The sequence below is a fragment of the Panthera uncia genome, assembly GCF_023721935.1.
Source record: "Panthera uncia isolate 11264 chromosome D3 unlocalized genomic scaffold, Puncia_PCG_1.0 HiC_scaffold_9, whole genome shotgun sequence".
NCBI classification, from domain to species: Eukaryota; Metazoa; Chordata; class Mammalia; order Carnivora; family Felidae; genus Panthera; species Panthera uncia.
Genome location: NW_026057587.1, coordinates 69,767 through 85,937, shown reverse-complemented (window position 1 = coordinate 85,937; position 16,171 = coordinate 69,767). Strand labels below are relative to the sequence as shown.

General features: G+C 62.6%; 1 protein-coding gene across 8 annotated transcripts in view; it reads left to right on the top strand.

The window, feature by feature from the left end:
- LOC125915025 (nuclear receptor corepressor 2-like) overlaps window positions 1–16,171 on the top strand; it is a 125,092-nt gene that overhangs the window by 44,295 nt on the left and 64,626 nt on the right. For all 8 annotated transcript variants that reach the window (XM_049620649.1, XM_049620655.1, XM_049620652.1 and 5 more), the window contains exons 7-8: window positions 5,579–5,635; window positions 12,847–12,899. In XM_049620649.1, coding sequence (XP_049476606.1) covers window positions 5,579–5,635; window positions 12,847–12,899 — 110 coding nt within the window. The remainder of the gene's footprint in view (window positions 1–5,578; window positions 5,636–12,846; window positions 12,900–16,171) is intronic.

The window sequence follows — 16,171 nt, the reverse complement described above, 5'->3', positions numbered from 1 at the left end:
CTAGGCGGGGAGGGGGGAGGGTGGTGGGCCAGGATTGGAAAAGGCTTCTTGGAAGCAGTGGGTGGGCCCTCACCCCTGAGGAGGAGGGCGTTCGGGTGTGTGGGGGTCACAGCACAAGCCAAGGCTCAGCAAAGGGACAGGGTCTCCTTTGATCTTCAAGGGGAGCGTGTGAGGGGCGGGAGGTAAGGCCTACGGGTCTAGGATCATGTCCACGCTTCAGGGTTCTGGTAAAGCAAACACATGAGGCGTACAAATAAACGCCAGTTTGCCTGGGGCTGACTCTAGAGGAACTTGGGGCCCTGGGCAATTGAGGCAGGCTTCCCGGCGGAAGCAGGACTTGAACTAGGTGTGCAGAAACGGGCGCCTTTGGCGCAAGCCAGAAGGATATTTCCAGGGCGGACGACCCCCTCCTGTTCCGAACATGGTGGGGAGGCTGAACTTACGGGGGCCGAGCACATGCACACACATAGGTGCACACGGGTGTGTGGGTGGACCCCTCTGGGTGACTGTGTGCACGTGCACGAATGTGAGTGTGTGCGAGACCGTGCCCGTGGGGCACACCTGAGGTTATCTGTGCATCGCTGGGCGACGAGGAAGCCAGAGAGTAAGAGCCACATCTCGCGTCTCCCGTTTCCGGCATCTTACTAGTAAGGTTTTTATGTAATGTGATTAGGGGCGCCTCGCTGGCTTAGTCGGCAGAGCACGTGACTCTTGATCTCGGGGCCGTGAGTTCAAGCCCCACATTGGGCTAGTTTAAAAATAAAGAAATGGAAAGAAAATAAACATCTAATACGATTAGGGGTGAGCAGGACAGAAACGGATAATGCCGTCGGTAGTGATGCTGATGAGAGTATCCGTAGCTGAGACCAGGAAGCCTTTTGTAGAGCATTTTGGGGGTCCAGGCGCCCCGATGCCCAGCTTCAGACTCCCCCAGCCCATCCTGCGTTGGGATTCAGGGCTTTCAGAGCGCTGGCTCTGGTCCAGCCCCCAGCGTGGACACCTGCGCCGGGCTCCCGCCTCCGTGCGCCGTGTCCGGGTCGGGCCATCCCTGCCATTCCCGGGGTCCAGAGTTCCTCCAGGTTTCCTCCTCTGCACGTAGAGAGTGTCGGCCTAACGAGTACGTTAGGACGGATTCTGCCTCCCTGTCACGTCTCCCCCGTCACGCCCCGTGAACGCTCTGGGCAGCGTGTCGAGGCCCCGCGTACAGATGTGTGTGCTCAATTTCCGGGGTAAGTGCTGGTCGGAAACGCTGCCGGGCTTGGCACGTGGGCCCGTGGGGGGTGGGGGAGGGGTGCCGTGGCCGGGGGCCTGGGGGAGGGGCGCCGGGGTCTCGGGCTTTCCGGGCGGGTGGGTGCGTGGGCGCTGCCCCCACTGCGGGCGAAGGGGTTGGGGCCTGGAGCTCAGGCCCGACTGGGAGCTGAGGAGCTAGAACAGGGATCTGTGGCAGGGGGGTGGTGGGGTGAGGCTCCGAGCCCCTGCCCGAGAGGAGGGGTGTGTGTGCGCGCGTGTGTGCGCGTGTCGCTGTGACTCGTGTGCACGTACGGGACGTTATCGCGGTTTTTTGTGCATTTCCACACCCGCGCGTCCGCAGGCACCCTTGTGCGACCTCTGCAGATGTGTGCAAGTGGGTGTGCTTGGGGCGCGTGTGTGGTTGGTCATTTACACTTGGCGGATACGCACGTGCCCGTACCTAGCTCGTGTGGCCGTGGGCATGGGTGTGAGTCGGCCTGTGTGGCACCCACGTGTGCGCACGTCTGCGCCTTTGTAGACGGAGGCGCGGTGTTGCCCACGTGGGCGGGGCTCGCGTGCACCTCTCTGTGCAGGTGACCCAGGCACAGCCCCCAGGCTCTGTGGCCACGTGGACCCCGGGGCCCCCTGCAGGAGTGCGGGGTCTCGAGCGAGACCCTCACCTGAGCTCCCACGTCTGGTGAGAGCCCCTGCCCCTCCCTTCCTGTTGGCCCGAGCTTCTGGGTTTGTCCTCCGCACGGGAGCCGCCGGCAGTGGCCTCCCAAAGGCCAGGCGCAGCGGGGGCCCCGTGGACCCTCTGAGGGGTTTGGCTTCGGTCGTCAAGGTGGGGAGAGGCTGTCCGCCGAGGGGGCGGGAGGGAGTTTCTGGCGCGGTGCTGAATCCACGGCCCGCACCTGTGCTCCCCACCGTGCTCCTTGCTGGGGGCGGGGGGGGGGGGGGGGAGGCCCATTTGAAGGGGTCCGTTAAGAGAGACTTGGTTCCTTGCAGGACGTCCTTGTAAAAGTCCTGGGGGGTTGGTGCCTTGAGTGAGTGTGGCCGTTTTGCAGATGGGGAGACTAAGGCCCAGGTAGAGTAGAGCTGACTCCTAGACGTTGCCGCCGGTGGCCAGGTTGTGGCCAGAGAGCCCAAGAGGCAGGACCTCCCTCCGGCCCCCCCCGCCACCTGCCGTGAACTGGCCAGCGATTCCTCCCACTCCACCCCTGCAGGCTGAGCCAAGAAGCGGGGTTGGGCCGAACGGAGCAGGGGCAGGAGCAGGGGTGTGGTGGCGGGAGGAGAGGAAGTGCCCCCAGCGAGGCACGAGGAGGTGGGGGTGCTGGTTCAGGGCCTGCCGGGTCGCAGCCTCTGCCTGGCGCGTGTCGGGGCCACCGAGTGCGAGCCGAGGCCCTGTGCTTCCTGTCCGTAGCTAGCCCTTCCGTGGCACCTACTGTGTGCCAGATCCTGGTTTCGGAGCGTTCCTTCCAGCTGCCTGAGGCGGTGCCGTTGTGACCCGTCTTGTAGAGGAGGAAGCTGAGGCTCAGGGAGGTGGAGGGACTCGCCCGAGGCCGCGCAGTTAGCGGACTTGAACCCAGGCCAGCTGGCTGTGACGTGCTTGCTCCGGGGCACCGCGCTATCCAGCCTTTCCGGTGCCGCGGCATCTCTGGGACGGTTTCACGGAGGGTTTCTTCGGGTAAGCTGTGGGTGTGCCCTCCTCCGGAGACTGAGTCGTGCCTTAAAGGGCCCCAGGGTTGCCGAGGGCCGAGCAGTGGGGCCCGGGGGAGTGTTGGGAGCACGCTCTGCCTGCTCCCCCGCGTTCCAGGCGGCTTTGGCAGGTTAGGAGGGGACTCTTCCCTGCTCTCTTCTCCAGGGGCTGCCGGGAGCCCCCCTCTCTAGGTGCCCGCGTTCCTGAGAGCGAGGATGTGGTCGAAGCTGGAATCTGCTACGGTTCATAGGACGCAGGCTTCTGGAGCTCCCGCCGTGGGCACTGGGCCCAGATCCAGGACCCCTGCTTACCTGTGTGATGTGGCAGTTGCTAGTGGCCTGGCCCCTCCAGCCGTGCCCTTCCTGCTTTTGGCATTTCTTTTTTTTATCTAGATGAGAAGTTGCCGCTGATCCCCACAGAACCTCGGGAATGCACAGAAACTCCTATTCATCCGTCAAAACCCACCTCATGTATCCCTCCTGTTACCTTTCTGGAGAAGCTGTGCCTTGCCTGTGCACCATACGTACCTCTCTCTGCCCGAGCAGACTAGCCCTGTCCTCACTGTCCTTGACCAGCTGCTCTAATGTTAGACTTCGGTTTATTGCAGGCAGGGGCTGGGTCTCATTCATTCCCTGTTTTGCCCCAGTGCTTTATTTTTCTTTCTGTATTTTTTTTTTCAAGGTTATTTCTTCATTTCGAGAGAGAGCAAGCGAGCAGGGAGGGGCAGAGAGAGGGAGAGAGAGAATCCCAAGCAGGCTCTGCACTGCCCGCGCGGAGCCCGACCGATGTGCGGCTCAAGCCCACGAAATGTGAGGTCATGATCTGAGCTGAAGCCGGGAGTCAGGTGCTCAACCGACTGAGCCCCCCGGGTGCCCCTGCCGCAGTGCTTAATACAGAGTGGGCCCGCAGGAAGCGTTTGGGGGGCTGATGTATCCCTCCCCCACCCCCTACCCATTTCTTCACTTGACCTGCTTCAGGAATTCTCCCGTCTTCAGCCGCATGGTGACACTTTCTCTTGCTTTGAGGTACGGCCAGGGCAGGGACACCTGTCCCCCAGCATCAGACATACTGGTCCCAAGCTTAGGGGTGGCCCTGCGTGGGACCTGGCCTTTGTCTTTCTTTCTTCTCGGAGTCCGGAGATGAGAAAGACCTTTTCCTTACACGATCTTTCCGTGCCTCAGTTTGGTAGTACGTTAAACGGGGACGTGTCATTTATGCGCCTCGCGTCGTGTTTGGGTGCTACTTAAATACTGATAATGCCTGCTTTGTGCTCAATGCTTGGCTCATAGCAGGTCCCTGATAAAGTGGCCATCGTTACAGTGATAGATCGCCCCCTGATATTTTGGCCCCCAGCCACACGCTGAGGCTGCTGGTCTCGGGGTTTTGGCTGTGCACAAAGGGGGCTGAGAGCATGGCTCGTTCATGGGTGGGCTGGGCCCAGGGCTCTAGGCGGAGCTCGTTCTAGGTGCCAGCTTGAGCCCACCTACACACCCACTGTCTGTCTGTCACGGGGAGCCAGGAGAGGGGGAGCGGGCCGGCTGGCTCCCGGCCCCCCTCCCCCCTGCCGCGACACCGGGAGCCTGCGCCTCGAATTCTGTTGTCAGCCACGTTCCCCGGGGCTCGGGGTCACCCTCTTTTAGTGGGTCTGGATTTGGGGATCGTCAGAGGTAACTTGCTCGGCCGCCCGGCTCCCTCCGGATACCGGATGGCCTCCCTGAGTTTGGCTGAGTCGGGAGCACCGGCCTTTCCCGGCCGCGAGAGGACTTAGGTCTCCCACGTGCGTGCCGTGGGCACCCCGCTTCGCGTGGCACGCGGTGGCCCGGACCCGACGCAAACCCCGCCGAAGCCGCGGTCCGCGGTTCTCTGCGCACCCCTTCCCCCAGCTGGCCCCGGGCCATCCTCTGGGCCTCCCGAGAGCAGGCCCTGGTGGTCCCGGGCCGGGGGCCCGCGGGGCCTGGCGGAGGCACAATGTCCGCCTTCATGGCCGGGCCGGAGGTCCAGCCTGCTGCAGTCACAGCCACTGAGCACTTTCTGCCACATGTTCCTGTTTTCCTAATAAGTCCTGGGTTGTGAGTGGGGAGGGAGGCGGGGAGGCCCCAGGGCAGCTCAGAAATAGTCACATGATTGTGAAATACAAGAATCCTAGAAAGGGTATCTCTGAGAGCCTCTGTGTCCCCCCCGCCCCCCCACTCCCTGGCTGGCGCACTAGCTCTGAGGTAATCGCAGACACCCAGCCAGCTTCCAAGTGAAGGAAGGCATCTTGGGCCTGGTGGAGTGGCCTGCTGGCGGGGAGCCGTGCCCACAGCGCTGTGCCCCGGCCGGGGCGGGGGGGGGGGGGGGGGGGGGGGGGGGTGGGGCCGGGGGGGGGGGGGGGGCCAGGCAACGGAGAACACCGTGCGTCTGTTGGAATCGAAACTTGGCCGGCTTGCCAGGGACGCCGCAGGGGTATTGAGGCCCCTCTGTTTGTCTCCAGCGTGGGGAGGGCTTGCGGGGGGACCCTGGCGCCCCCTCCCCCCCCGCCCCCCCACCCCGGGGCCGTGGATTGGCTGCTGGGCTGGGCAGCTGCCTGCTGTTCCAGAGACCTCTATTTATAATCTGTTCTGTTTTTTTTTTTTTTTTTTTTAATTTCTCCTCCTCCCCGTCACCCTGCAGAAGAAGGCTGAAGCCGCCCATCGGATTCTGGAAGGCCTGGGGCCTCAGGTGGAGCTGGTGAGCTGGGGAGGGGTGGGGGCGGGGGGGGGGGCAGCTCTGGGCAGGGGTGGCTGGAGAGGTGGGCAGGGAGGCAGGTGGGCGTGGAGGGGAAGGAGGAAGTCGGCTGTTGCCAAGGCGGCCCGGTCCCCTGGGGAGGCAGGAAATAGACGCTTCTGATAAGGGGGACTGGCCGATAGCGGGGCGGGTAGGGGGTGGGGAGGCGGGGAGCTGGCTGTCCCGCGGCCAGGACCCACTGGAGCCCCCCCCCCCCCCCCCGTCGGGCTAGCTCAGCGTGGGAAGCCTTGCTCTGGGCCGGATGATCTCTGCCAGCTCATCGCCGTGGGGACCCAAGTTCGGTTTCCCCGTCTGTGAGATGGGGATAGTAACCTCTGTCCCCTGGGGTTGCGATGCGGATCGGCCGGGTTAGCGTTTGCGAAGCGCGTAGCGTGGGTGCCTGATGGACAGTGAGTGCTGAGCGTTCGCTGGTATTCGCACCCGTGTGACGGGTGTCGGTGGCCTTTGCCCGGTGGGAAGATGCCATGTGGGTGGCAGGGCTGGGAAGCCGGCCCCGGGCCTCTCCTCTCTCAGGCCCTCTGTCACCTTCGTGTGTCACCAGAGAGACACATGGAGGGAACGTGGACACTCTCAGCTGGTGGGAAACCTCAGCCCAGGAGGAGTGGTCAGAGCCCCAGCTGCCCAGGCCCAGTCAGCGCCCCACTGGGGCGGCGTGCAGGGACACACGCACGCACACAAGGTGGCCGCGAGGGTCCCCGTGCACGCGGACGCTCACGCCTGATACAGTCTTACGCATTCGGAGCCTAATTTTAAACTCGGCTCCACCGTGTGTTTGCTGAGTGGCCTTGGGGAGAGGACTCGGTTTCCTCTCCTGTGAAATGGGAACACCATGATCTTTGGGACGGGGTGGGGGGGCGGTTCAGTGAAATGATGCCCCGTGAGGCTCACGTAGCACACCCTTGCCCTGCACTCGGAGGCCGTGAACACGTAGAGGGTTGAACTCTTTGCTCCTGGGGCTTTTTCTTCGGTGGCCGCTGCTCTCTGGCCTGGAGTCCTTGCGCTCAGGCCACTGCGAATCGGGGAGTGGCCCCAGGTCCTCAGGTCCTCCCAGAGGGCAGGGCCAGGCAGGCAGTAGGGTGCTCCCGAGGCGAGGGGGGCAGGGCCTAGGGCCCCTCTGGGATGGGTGGCAGGCTCCCCTTCCATTTGGGGGGCTTGCTTTCCCTGTTGGGCGTGATTTCTGGGGTGTCTCTAGGACCCTCGTTTTTTTTTGTCTTTTTTTTTTTTACATTTACTTATTTTTGAGAGACAGAGTGAGACAATGTGAGAGCAGGGCAGGGGCAGAGAGAGAGGGAGACACAGGATCAGAAGCAGGCTCCAGGCCCTGAGCTGTCAGCACAGAGCCCGACGTGGGGTCGAACCCACAAACCGTGAAATCATGACCTGAGCCGAAGTCGGACGCTCAACCAACTGAGCCACCCAGGCGCCCCAAGACCCTTGTTTTTTAAAAAATAGCCTTACTGAGATGTTCACGTGCTATGCGATTCATCAGTTTAAAGTATACAGGGGCGCCCGGGCAGCTCAGTCGGTTATGCATCCAACTCTTGATTTCAGCTCAGGTCATGATCCCGGGGTCTCCAGATGGAGCCCTGCTTTGGGCTCTGGCCTGAGCGTGGAGACTAAGATTCCCCCTCTCCCTCTCTCTCCCTCTCCCTCTCTCTTTCTCTCAAAAGTGTGCAGTTCAGTACTTTCTAGGATATTCGTGGGTGTTCAGAACGTTTCACCGTCCGAGAAAGCACTTAGTGTCCTTAGCTATCCCCTCCTTATCTTTCCGTTCCTCTCCTGTCCCCGCCTCCCACCGCTAACTTACTTTCTGTCCCTACGGGCTTGCCTGCTTGGAGAGCTCGTATCAATGGACTCACACACTGTGTGGCCTCTTGTGACTGGCTTCTTTCACTCCCCCTCACGCCCCCGAGGTTGGTCCGGGTTGTAGCAGGGTGTCTATGCCTCGTTCCTGTCGACGGCTGAATGATATTCCATTGTACGGATAGACCCTATCTGTTGGGCCATTTATGCACCGGCAGGCGTTACGCTGTGCTTGCTTTTGGCTGTTACAGGGGCTGCGGACATTAATGCACAAGTTTCATTTTTATTTTTTTTTTATTTTGAGAGAGCGAGCGAGCCGGGGCCTGAGCAGGGGAGGGGCAGAGAGAGAGAGAGGGAGACGCAGAATCGGAAGCGGGCTCCAGGCTCCAAGCCGTCAGCACAGAGCCCGACGCAGGGCTTGAACCCACGAACCGCGAGATCATGACCTGAGCCGAAGTCGGAGGCTCAACCGGCTGAGCCCCCCAGGCGCCCCAGGACACAAGTTTTTGCATGGACAGCTTTTCTTTGCCCTCTCACGTACACCTGGGACTGGAATTGGTGGGCCGTGTTCATTCCATGTTTAGCCTCTTGAGGAATTGCCAGACCGCTTTGTGAGTTGTGCCCCGTCTTCCGTTCCCACCGGTAAGCTGCTTCTTGCCTCAGTTTCCCCTTCTTGGCGATGAGGATGGCGGGACCAGAGGTGGTGCCCAGCCGTTTCCAGACCTGGCGGCTCTCCCTTTCCCCTTCCTGACCTGATCAGTCCCAGGGGCCTCCTGGGGGGGGGGCGGGGGGGGTGCAGATGAAGGTTGCTGTGTCCGGATGCCCGAGGAACGCCAGTCGGGGAGGCAGGGTCGGTCTCCCCGTGACGGTCTCCCTGTGAGTGGGGCAGGGCATCTGCTGGGCTCAGTCCGTGCGATTCTTTTTTGGGTCTCCGTGGGTGAGGGGGTCGTCCGCTGCTTGGGGGTCTCAGAGCGGAGACTTCCTCAAGGCTAGAGGCACAGGAGGCCGCGGTCTGGAGTGTCTGCCTGGTGGGCCGTGTGGTCGTCCCTGGAACCCTCTGGAAGTCAGTGGATTCTTGGCTCGGTGGCTCTCGGTGGGGCCGAGGAGGAGACTCCCACAGACAGGGGGCCTGCTGGTGTTAGGCCTGTCCATTCTCTAGATGAGGCTCAGACCAGTGCCTTGTTTAGGGCCATGCAGCAGCAAGAGTTGAGGCAGGGAGGTGAGCTGAGCCTGTGGGGCTGTGGCCAGCCGCATCTGCACGGGTCTGCGCTCTGTCTGGTCACCAAAAGGCCCCAGTGGCCGGAGGTGTGCTCCAAGGAGAGGCAGCTCAGAGGCATATGTACCCTGTGCCCGGGCTCCTTCCTGGAGGGCCCGGTGCTGCGGACCCTCGGCCTGCGGTCACTGGGCTGTACCACTGTGGGATCCATTTCCGGGGGGCGGGGGAGGGGCTCTCTCATCTGTGGCCAGGGAGCCCCTAGCCCAGGGAGAGGCTGCCGGGCCTCAGGGACCCGGATGGTGCTGTCTGACCTCGCTGGGGTGGGAGGGAGGAGGCCTGGGCCTAGGAGAAATTTGCTCTGGAAAGGAAGACGATCTCGTAGGCCGGGCTGAGTATGCACCGCCCCCTCCCTCCAGCATCCCTGGGATTGGGGGGTCCAGGCCCGGCCTGGCGGAGGGGTGCTGGAGGGAGGGTGTGGGCCACCGTGGCCCCCACCCCCTCTCCCCGCGGCTTTGAGTCATTGGTTTCCTTCCTGTTCAGAGGTGCTATTTTAAGAATGTGGTGTCACCAGAGGGTTGAGGGCCAGGGCTGACACTTCGTTTCTTAGCAGCTCAGTCCACCTGGGGTTGCTGGCTGCTCTTGGACACCCTGCCAGCTGGCTGAAGTCAGGCCCGAGGGGGGACCCCCTTCCTTCTCCCAGAGACCAGCTCTGCTGTCCTTGTCATTTCTGCTTTACAGCCTTGCACGTCCCCTGCCTTGCGCTATCTTTCTGCCCTCTGGATTGTTTGGGCGGCGCCCCCACTTTTAGAGGGGATGGAGGGACGGGGCAGGGGAGAGATGGGCCCAGGGCCTCCAACCAGGAGGGTGGGCCTTCCCAGTGGTACCGTCGCGCTCTGCTGGGGGGAGGGGGCTTCCCTCTTAGGTGCTGTGTCCCCTTGACGGGCGGTTGGAGCCGCCATATTGGAACTTGTCTCCTGGGACACAGGGAGGCTTTGCCTGGCCTTGCACAGGCCTCTCTGCAGGTGGCCAGGAGGCCCCCCAACTTGGGCCCTGCCCTCCCCCCCAGCCATGCACCTGCCGTGGAGGGGCCATGGCCTGTCTGACCCCCATCCCCCCCCGCCCCGTCCCACTCGGGCCTTCCAGAGTGGCTGCCCCAGGGAGCCTGTCACCATGGTAACGAGCAGCCTCCCAGGACTCGGCCCAGACACTTCCCTTCCTTCCCAGGACTGTTTACCTCGAAGAGAGCTCAGTGAGTGACTCCTTCGGGGACAGCCCCCGTGGCTGGAGGCAGCAAGCCCGCAGTGTTCCCCGAGCTCTTGCGTGGAGACCCGCTACCGGGGGCCGCCTCTGGGGCCGGGTTGCTCTGTCCTTACCTGGCCGGGCAGGCGGCCACAGGTGAAGGCGGTTTGGCTGGTCACGGGCTGACTGTGCCCCTCCTGCCCTCTCCGAAGCCCATCTCCCCGCTTCCGGCCCATCTTGTTACGGAGAAGCAGAGCCCCCTCTCCCTGCCCGTCGCTCGCTCCCGGGGTCTCCGTGTGTGGTGCTTCAGCCCGTCCTGGTCTCTTTAGGCTGTGGAGACGTGGCTGTTTGCCGTCTTCAAGCCAAAACAACACAGATCAGTCACCAAGTCTGACATTTCCTGGGTTCCTCGAAAGCCCTGTGAAGTAGTTGCTGTTTGCTCCGTGCCCATTTTCCAGATGAGAAAACCAAGGCCCAACGTGTTGACTCCATGTGCCCGAGGGCGCACGGCTAGCAAGGGAGGTGCCGCTTTGTACATCGAGGCATCGAGGCATCTGTTTGGAACCTGAACAAATGGCCACGCCCACCCCTACCGGCCTGTGTTTTACGGGCATCTGGAAACATAAAGGACCGGTGCAGAGTCCCCCGGGGCTAAAGGCGCACGTTTGATGCTTTGAAACGGGGCGCAGGAGTCCTCGCAGGGCCCCTTGCTGTCGCGAGGGCTGTCCGCCTCCCGCGGTGACGCCTCACCCCGCTCAGCTGGGACTCTGCGGTGAGCCTCACTGGGGGCTCTGCAGTTGCCCTCCGGTTCAAACCCAGAGTGGGGCTCGCAGCCCCCCACTCCAGCTGAGCGCCTTGTTAGCGCAGCCTGACCCAGGGTGGGGAGAGGTGGCTTGTACCAGCCGGGGGTGGGGGTGGGGCAGCTGAGCTGGGAGCCTGGAACTGGCCAAGCCCAGTGCTGACTTGTCGCGGGGGGAACGCGAGGCACACAGGGAGGGGGGGAGGTGACCTTGTCATCGGCCATGGCTGCCTGCAGTGCCGTCCGTCCGAGGGCTGGGATGTCCAGAAGCTTGGAGGACCGGCCCCGCCTACGGAGGACAGGAGGCCTGTTCCTGGGGACAGGCAGGTCGTGCCCCGTGGCCGTGCTGTGCTGCCCGTGGTTGGTCCCCATTGGCTGGGCCGATCGGGAGGCGTGTCCAGCTGCCTCCCCAGGGAGAAGTTCTAGGGCGGAGACCTCTTCCCTCCCCTGGGGTCCTGTCCTGGGGCTGCCGCTGGCCTGCCTGCCCTCATGCTGTGAGCTCCTTCCCCCACAGTCACCCGTGGCTGCCCTGGGAGGCTCCCGCTGCGCGTGGGGGCGGATGGCAAGGGAGAGGGTGACGCACACACGCACACGCACGGGAAGACCCCCAGAGAGGGTGCAGGCAGAGGCGGAGAGCAGGGCCCTGCCTCCAGCGCCAGAGCTGAGACCGGATTCTCGTTGCAGCTCATTTCTGAGCAGCTGTGGGCACAGATTTCGACCTCGCAGGGACTGGGTTTTCTCCTCCGTAAAATGGGGATGATATTTGTATCCGTTAGCTCCTGCCGTGTAACAAACCGACTCCAGATTTAGTGGCCTGAGACAGCCACCGTTTCCCGTTTCCTGTGAGCGCAGAAGTCAGCTGAGCACTTCTGCTGCTCCGCGACCAGCTGGGCCTCGGCCGGGAGGGTGCGGCCGTCGTCTGTCTGCCTCCGGCAGGCCAGGCGTGGTTTCTCACCAGGGGCAGGCGAACAGGAGGGCAAGGAGAAACGCAGACGTGCGTTTTCCAGCCTCTGCTTTCATCAAGTTTGCGAGCGTCTCATTGGCCGGAGCAGGGGCGTGGCTGGATACGGGAGGCAGGAAACGCTGGCACCCTCGCTCCGTCGTTGCGCCCTGCCGTGATGACGGCGACACGGTTTCCTCTTGGGCTTTTCTGCCTGCCAGGCGCGGGGCCGAGAGCTCTGCCCGCATGGCCCCGTTTGACCTTCACGACGGCTAGGAGTTTAACCCCATCTGTGGCTGAACTTGCGGGGCACAGGTGGCCTATGTAACTCACCAGACACGAGCGGCTGGCGAGCGGCAGATCCAGGCCGTGTCCCCGGGCTGTGCCCCCGGTGCCCCCGGCCCCTGCGCACGGCGCCGGCGTCCGCGAGGGAGGCGCGCAGCAGCTGGCCCTGCACGCTCCGCGGCGGCTCTCCCCGCACGCACTTGCTGCCGGGTGTGGGCCCAGGACCGCCCTGCAGGTCCCTGCCGTTCACGAGCCCTCCTTTCCCCCCCTTCAGCTTTCCCGTGGGGCCCGTTTGGTCTGGTTCCGACGCATCCCCGCTCCCACACAGACGCTCCCGCGTCGTCTCCTCGTGGACGCGGAGACTCACGTCCCCGGGCACCCGCAGGAGGGGAGGGGCCGGAGGGCGCACGCGTCTCGCTCCCCAACACGCGTCGTCCCGGTGCCCTCTGGAGCGCGTGCAGCGGATGTGGGGTCGCGCGTCTGCCTGTCCTCCCCTCGCCCTCCCGGGCTCCTGGCAGCGTTGGGCCCTTGTCCTCTGCCAGGCGGCGGGGGCGGCGGTCCCTCGCGGCGGTCTGGGGGCCCCGGACAAGAGCAGCTGCCCCGTGGGGCCCCCAGCGCCGCGCACGCTCGGGCCGGCGCGGCCCGGTGCCCCTGCGGGGCAGCCACGGTGGCCGTGCCCCGAGGGTCACAGGCCGCTCTCGGCCGGGGCCGCGGCCCGGGTCTCCCCGTGCTCTGGTTCGTGCCTGCCCCCCTCCCCCCCCCCCCAACACGGAGCCGGGGCCTGGGCGCCGTGGCGGAGGCTGCCTGGGGCCGGAACGCGGCGCCCGGCCCGGCTCTGAAGCGTCTCCCTCTCCCTGTCTCTCCCTCCGCAGCCCCTGTACAACCAGCCGTCCGACACCAGGCAGTATCATGAGAACATCAAAATGTGAGTACTCGCGGGCAGCCTTGTGGACCCCCAGTGGCTGGGGGGGGGGGGGGGGGGGGGAGGTCTGGCCTCGGAGCTCCGGGCTGGGATGTGGGCTCTCAGTTCCCGGGACGACTCCCTCCCACACGGGGCCGGGTGCTCGAGGAGGGTGTGGGAGAGGGCCGTTTGGGCAAGGGTTTGGGGCCGGGTTAGGGCCGAGGTCGGGGTCGGGGCAGGCCCGGGGCAGGAGGGGCAGGGTGGCCCCACGAAGCGCAGGGACACAGACCTTGAGCTGGGGAGGCCGGGTGACGACCCTGCAGGCACAGCCCTGGCGAGACGGAGGCGGGGGGCTGCGGGGCCCCATCGCGTGCGGATGGGCTGTTCCCGATGGAGAGCGAGCTCGAGATGATGGCGGGTGGCCCGGGGCCAGCGGGGCCCGTGGTTTGGGCTCTGACGTAAGCACGTCTGGGAGTGTCCTGGGGTCTGCTCCGGGGGCCCTCGGGTGCCGCGGCCCGGTGTGCTGCAGCCGGGAGCGCTGCTCCAGACCCGGAGGCCCAGGGGCTGTCCAACGTGGTAGCTCTCAGTGATGGGGCCTTTTCCCAGATGGATGCTAGGGGTGAGGAAATCCCGGCTAAGTGCCACCTGTCGTGGGTGGGGGCTGACCTGGCATCCTGGGGCAGCGGGACCGCGCTGGAGGCCGGTGGCTTCCCGTCTTCAAGCCAGGAGGGAAGCATCAGAAGTATGGTGCCAGAAGACGGTTGGCTTCTTTTGGGGGGATGTATTAATGGGAACATAGTCCGTTTGGCAGAGGAGGGGATATTACCTCATGTCGTTATCCAGGAGCCCGAAAGGCGAAAGGGGCCGCAGACCTGGCTCCTTGAAGAGCACGTGGCTGTGAACACTCGGTGACGTTAGGTTGGAGGCAGACTCTTTGGGATGTCTTCTGGCTGTTCTTTATTGTGAGAGGGTGCAGACGTTTTTGCGTGACCTCCGAGGGCAGCCCTCAGCTTGTCCAGTGGGCAGGCCGGCCTGGTCTGATTGTCCCAAGCTCCCCTGGGGTGGAACCGCAGGGTGTACGGGGCAGTAGTGAGCTTCCCGTCCCTGGAGGCATGCAAACCTCACGGTGGTCTTTAAATATCCACTGGTGTTGGTCCAGTTGACAGGGGAGTCCCTTCTTTTTAGTTTCGGGACTGGCGTGACTGGTCCGAGTTCTGGTCACTAAAACGGCCACCCCCTTACCGTTCCCACTAACTGACGGAGCAGCCTAGAAAATCTCTTGTGGCCGGCGAGGTCCTTGGCGCGTTTGGGCTTAGGAGCACCTGCCGAGGAGGCCTCACCGGCACTGTCGGGGGGTCCCTCTCAGCCTGGGGCTGGCCGGGGCCGTGTCTGCTGAGGCTGTGCTTTCGTGTGGCCTTGTGGGTGTGTGCCTCTGGACACAACACCATTGATTTTCCACTCGGGCCACCCCAGTCCCTTCTGTGCTTCCCGGGACCTGCTTCTCCCTGGGTCCACTGCTAGAGGGAGGGTGGGTGGGGGCACGGGGGGCCTCTAGGGCCGTCCTTGCTGGTTTAGGGTGCGGCAGTGGGGTGTTTCCTTCTGAGCAGGGCTGCTGGGAGTATCTGTTCCTTTATTCACTCAGCACGCATTTATCAAACACCTACTATGTGCCAGGCCCTCTTCTAGGACCTGGGGCTTCAGCTGTGAACGAAGAACGAAGAGGCATGCTTTTCGTCGGGCTTTGTCTAGTAGTGAGAAAGTGAGTTAAATAAGCGAGAAAATATTCCGCTAGTAAAAAGTACCGTGGGGGGCCCCTGGGTGGCTCATTCGGCAGAGCACCCGGCTTGAGCTCAGGTCGTGATCTCACGGTTCTCGAGTTCGCGGCCCGCATCGGGCTCTCTGCTGTGGGCGTGGGGCCCGGAGCCTGCTTCGGATCCCCTGTCCCCCTGTCCCTCTGCCTCTCCCCCGCTTGCCCTCTCAAAGATGCTTTAAAAAATTGTAGAAAGAAAGTACTGTGCTCACACAGCTGTCTTAAGCTCTTTGTACGTCGCTCACCCAGCTGTGTTTTTCCTTTTGACGTACCAATTTTTATAGTAATATCGTACCGAAATCTTACATAAGGTTTTCACTAAAAATGAGTAATTTTTTTTTAATGTTTATTTCTGAGACAGAGAGAGAGAGAGAGAGAGAGACAGAGCATGAGTGGGGGAGGGGCAGAGAGAGAGGGAGACGCAGAATCCGAAGCAGGCTCCAGGCTCCGAGGTGTCAGCCCAGAGCCCGACGCGGGGCTCGAACTCACGGACCGCGAGATCATGACCCGAGCCAAAGCCGGACGCTCAACCGACTGAGCCACTCAGGCGCCCCTACAGATGAGTAATGTTTTAAGCTGAATGTGATTTCCGTTCATGAAAATAACCATAAAGTCCAAACAAGAAAAGAGGAAGGTACAAATAATATTAGCGGATAAGGTGCCGCCACGTCTCTGTTTACGGATGAAGCTATAGACTTATGGAAACCAAAAAAAAAATGGGACTATTTCTGGCCCCTCCCCGTCTTCATCAGAGAACGGCTCCGGTCTGTTGGGGTACATTCCGGCTAAGTAGGTGACTGCCTAGTCAGGTTTGTTCCAAATCCAAGTCACAGATGGACACACCTAAGTTTAAAACGTACAGATGAGTAAATTTAAGATTTCTTACGTAAGTGGGGAATTTTGTGTTAGAAAAACATACCCGTAAGCAAATTATTCGAACCGATTCGTCCTTAGAATTTTGACGTCGTTCCTAGTTTTCCACGAAGATCAAAATGAGCTGTATTTTTAATCTCGGTACGATCGTCGGTGAATTAGTGCAGTCACTTACTTTAAAGAATGCGACGAAGATGGGAAAGGGGACGGGAGAGAAACGGGGGGGGGTGGCTTTAGCCAGGGGATCCGGGCCCGACAGCAGAGGGGACACTGTGGGGTTGAGCAGCAGTGAGCCGTGTGGGCCTCCCTGGCAAGTGGAACAGGCAGTGCAAAGGCCCTGGGGCAGGACTGAGCTGGTGAGGTCCCAGGGAAGGCCAGCATGGCTGCGAGGGCTGGGTGAGGAGAGAAGGTGCCAGCCGGCTCACCCAGGGCTGATGAGTTTGGGTCGTATTATTTGTGTGTGAAGGGAGGCCAGCAATGAGGTTTATGCTGGGAAGTGAGGTGCCGAGTTTTTGCCTTCGAGGCTCACTCTCGTGGCTGCCGAGAGAAAGGACCAGGGGTGGGGGGACCTTGGTGGAGGTGGCCGTAGCCACGCGGGCAGGCAGCGGTGGGT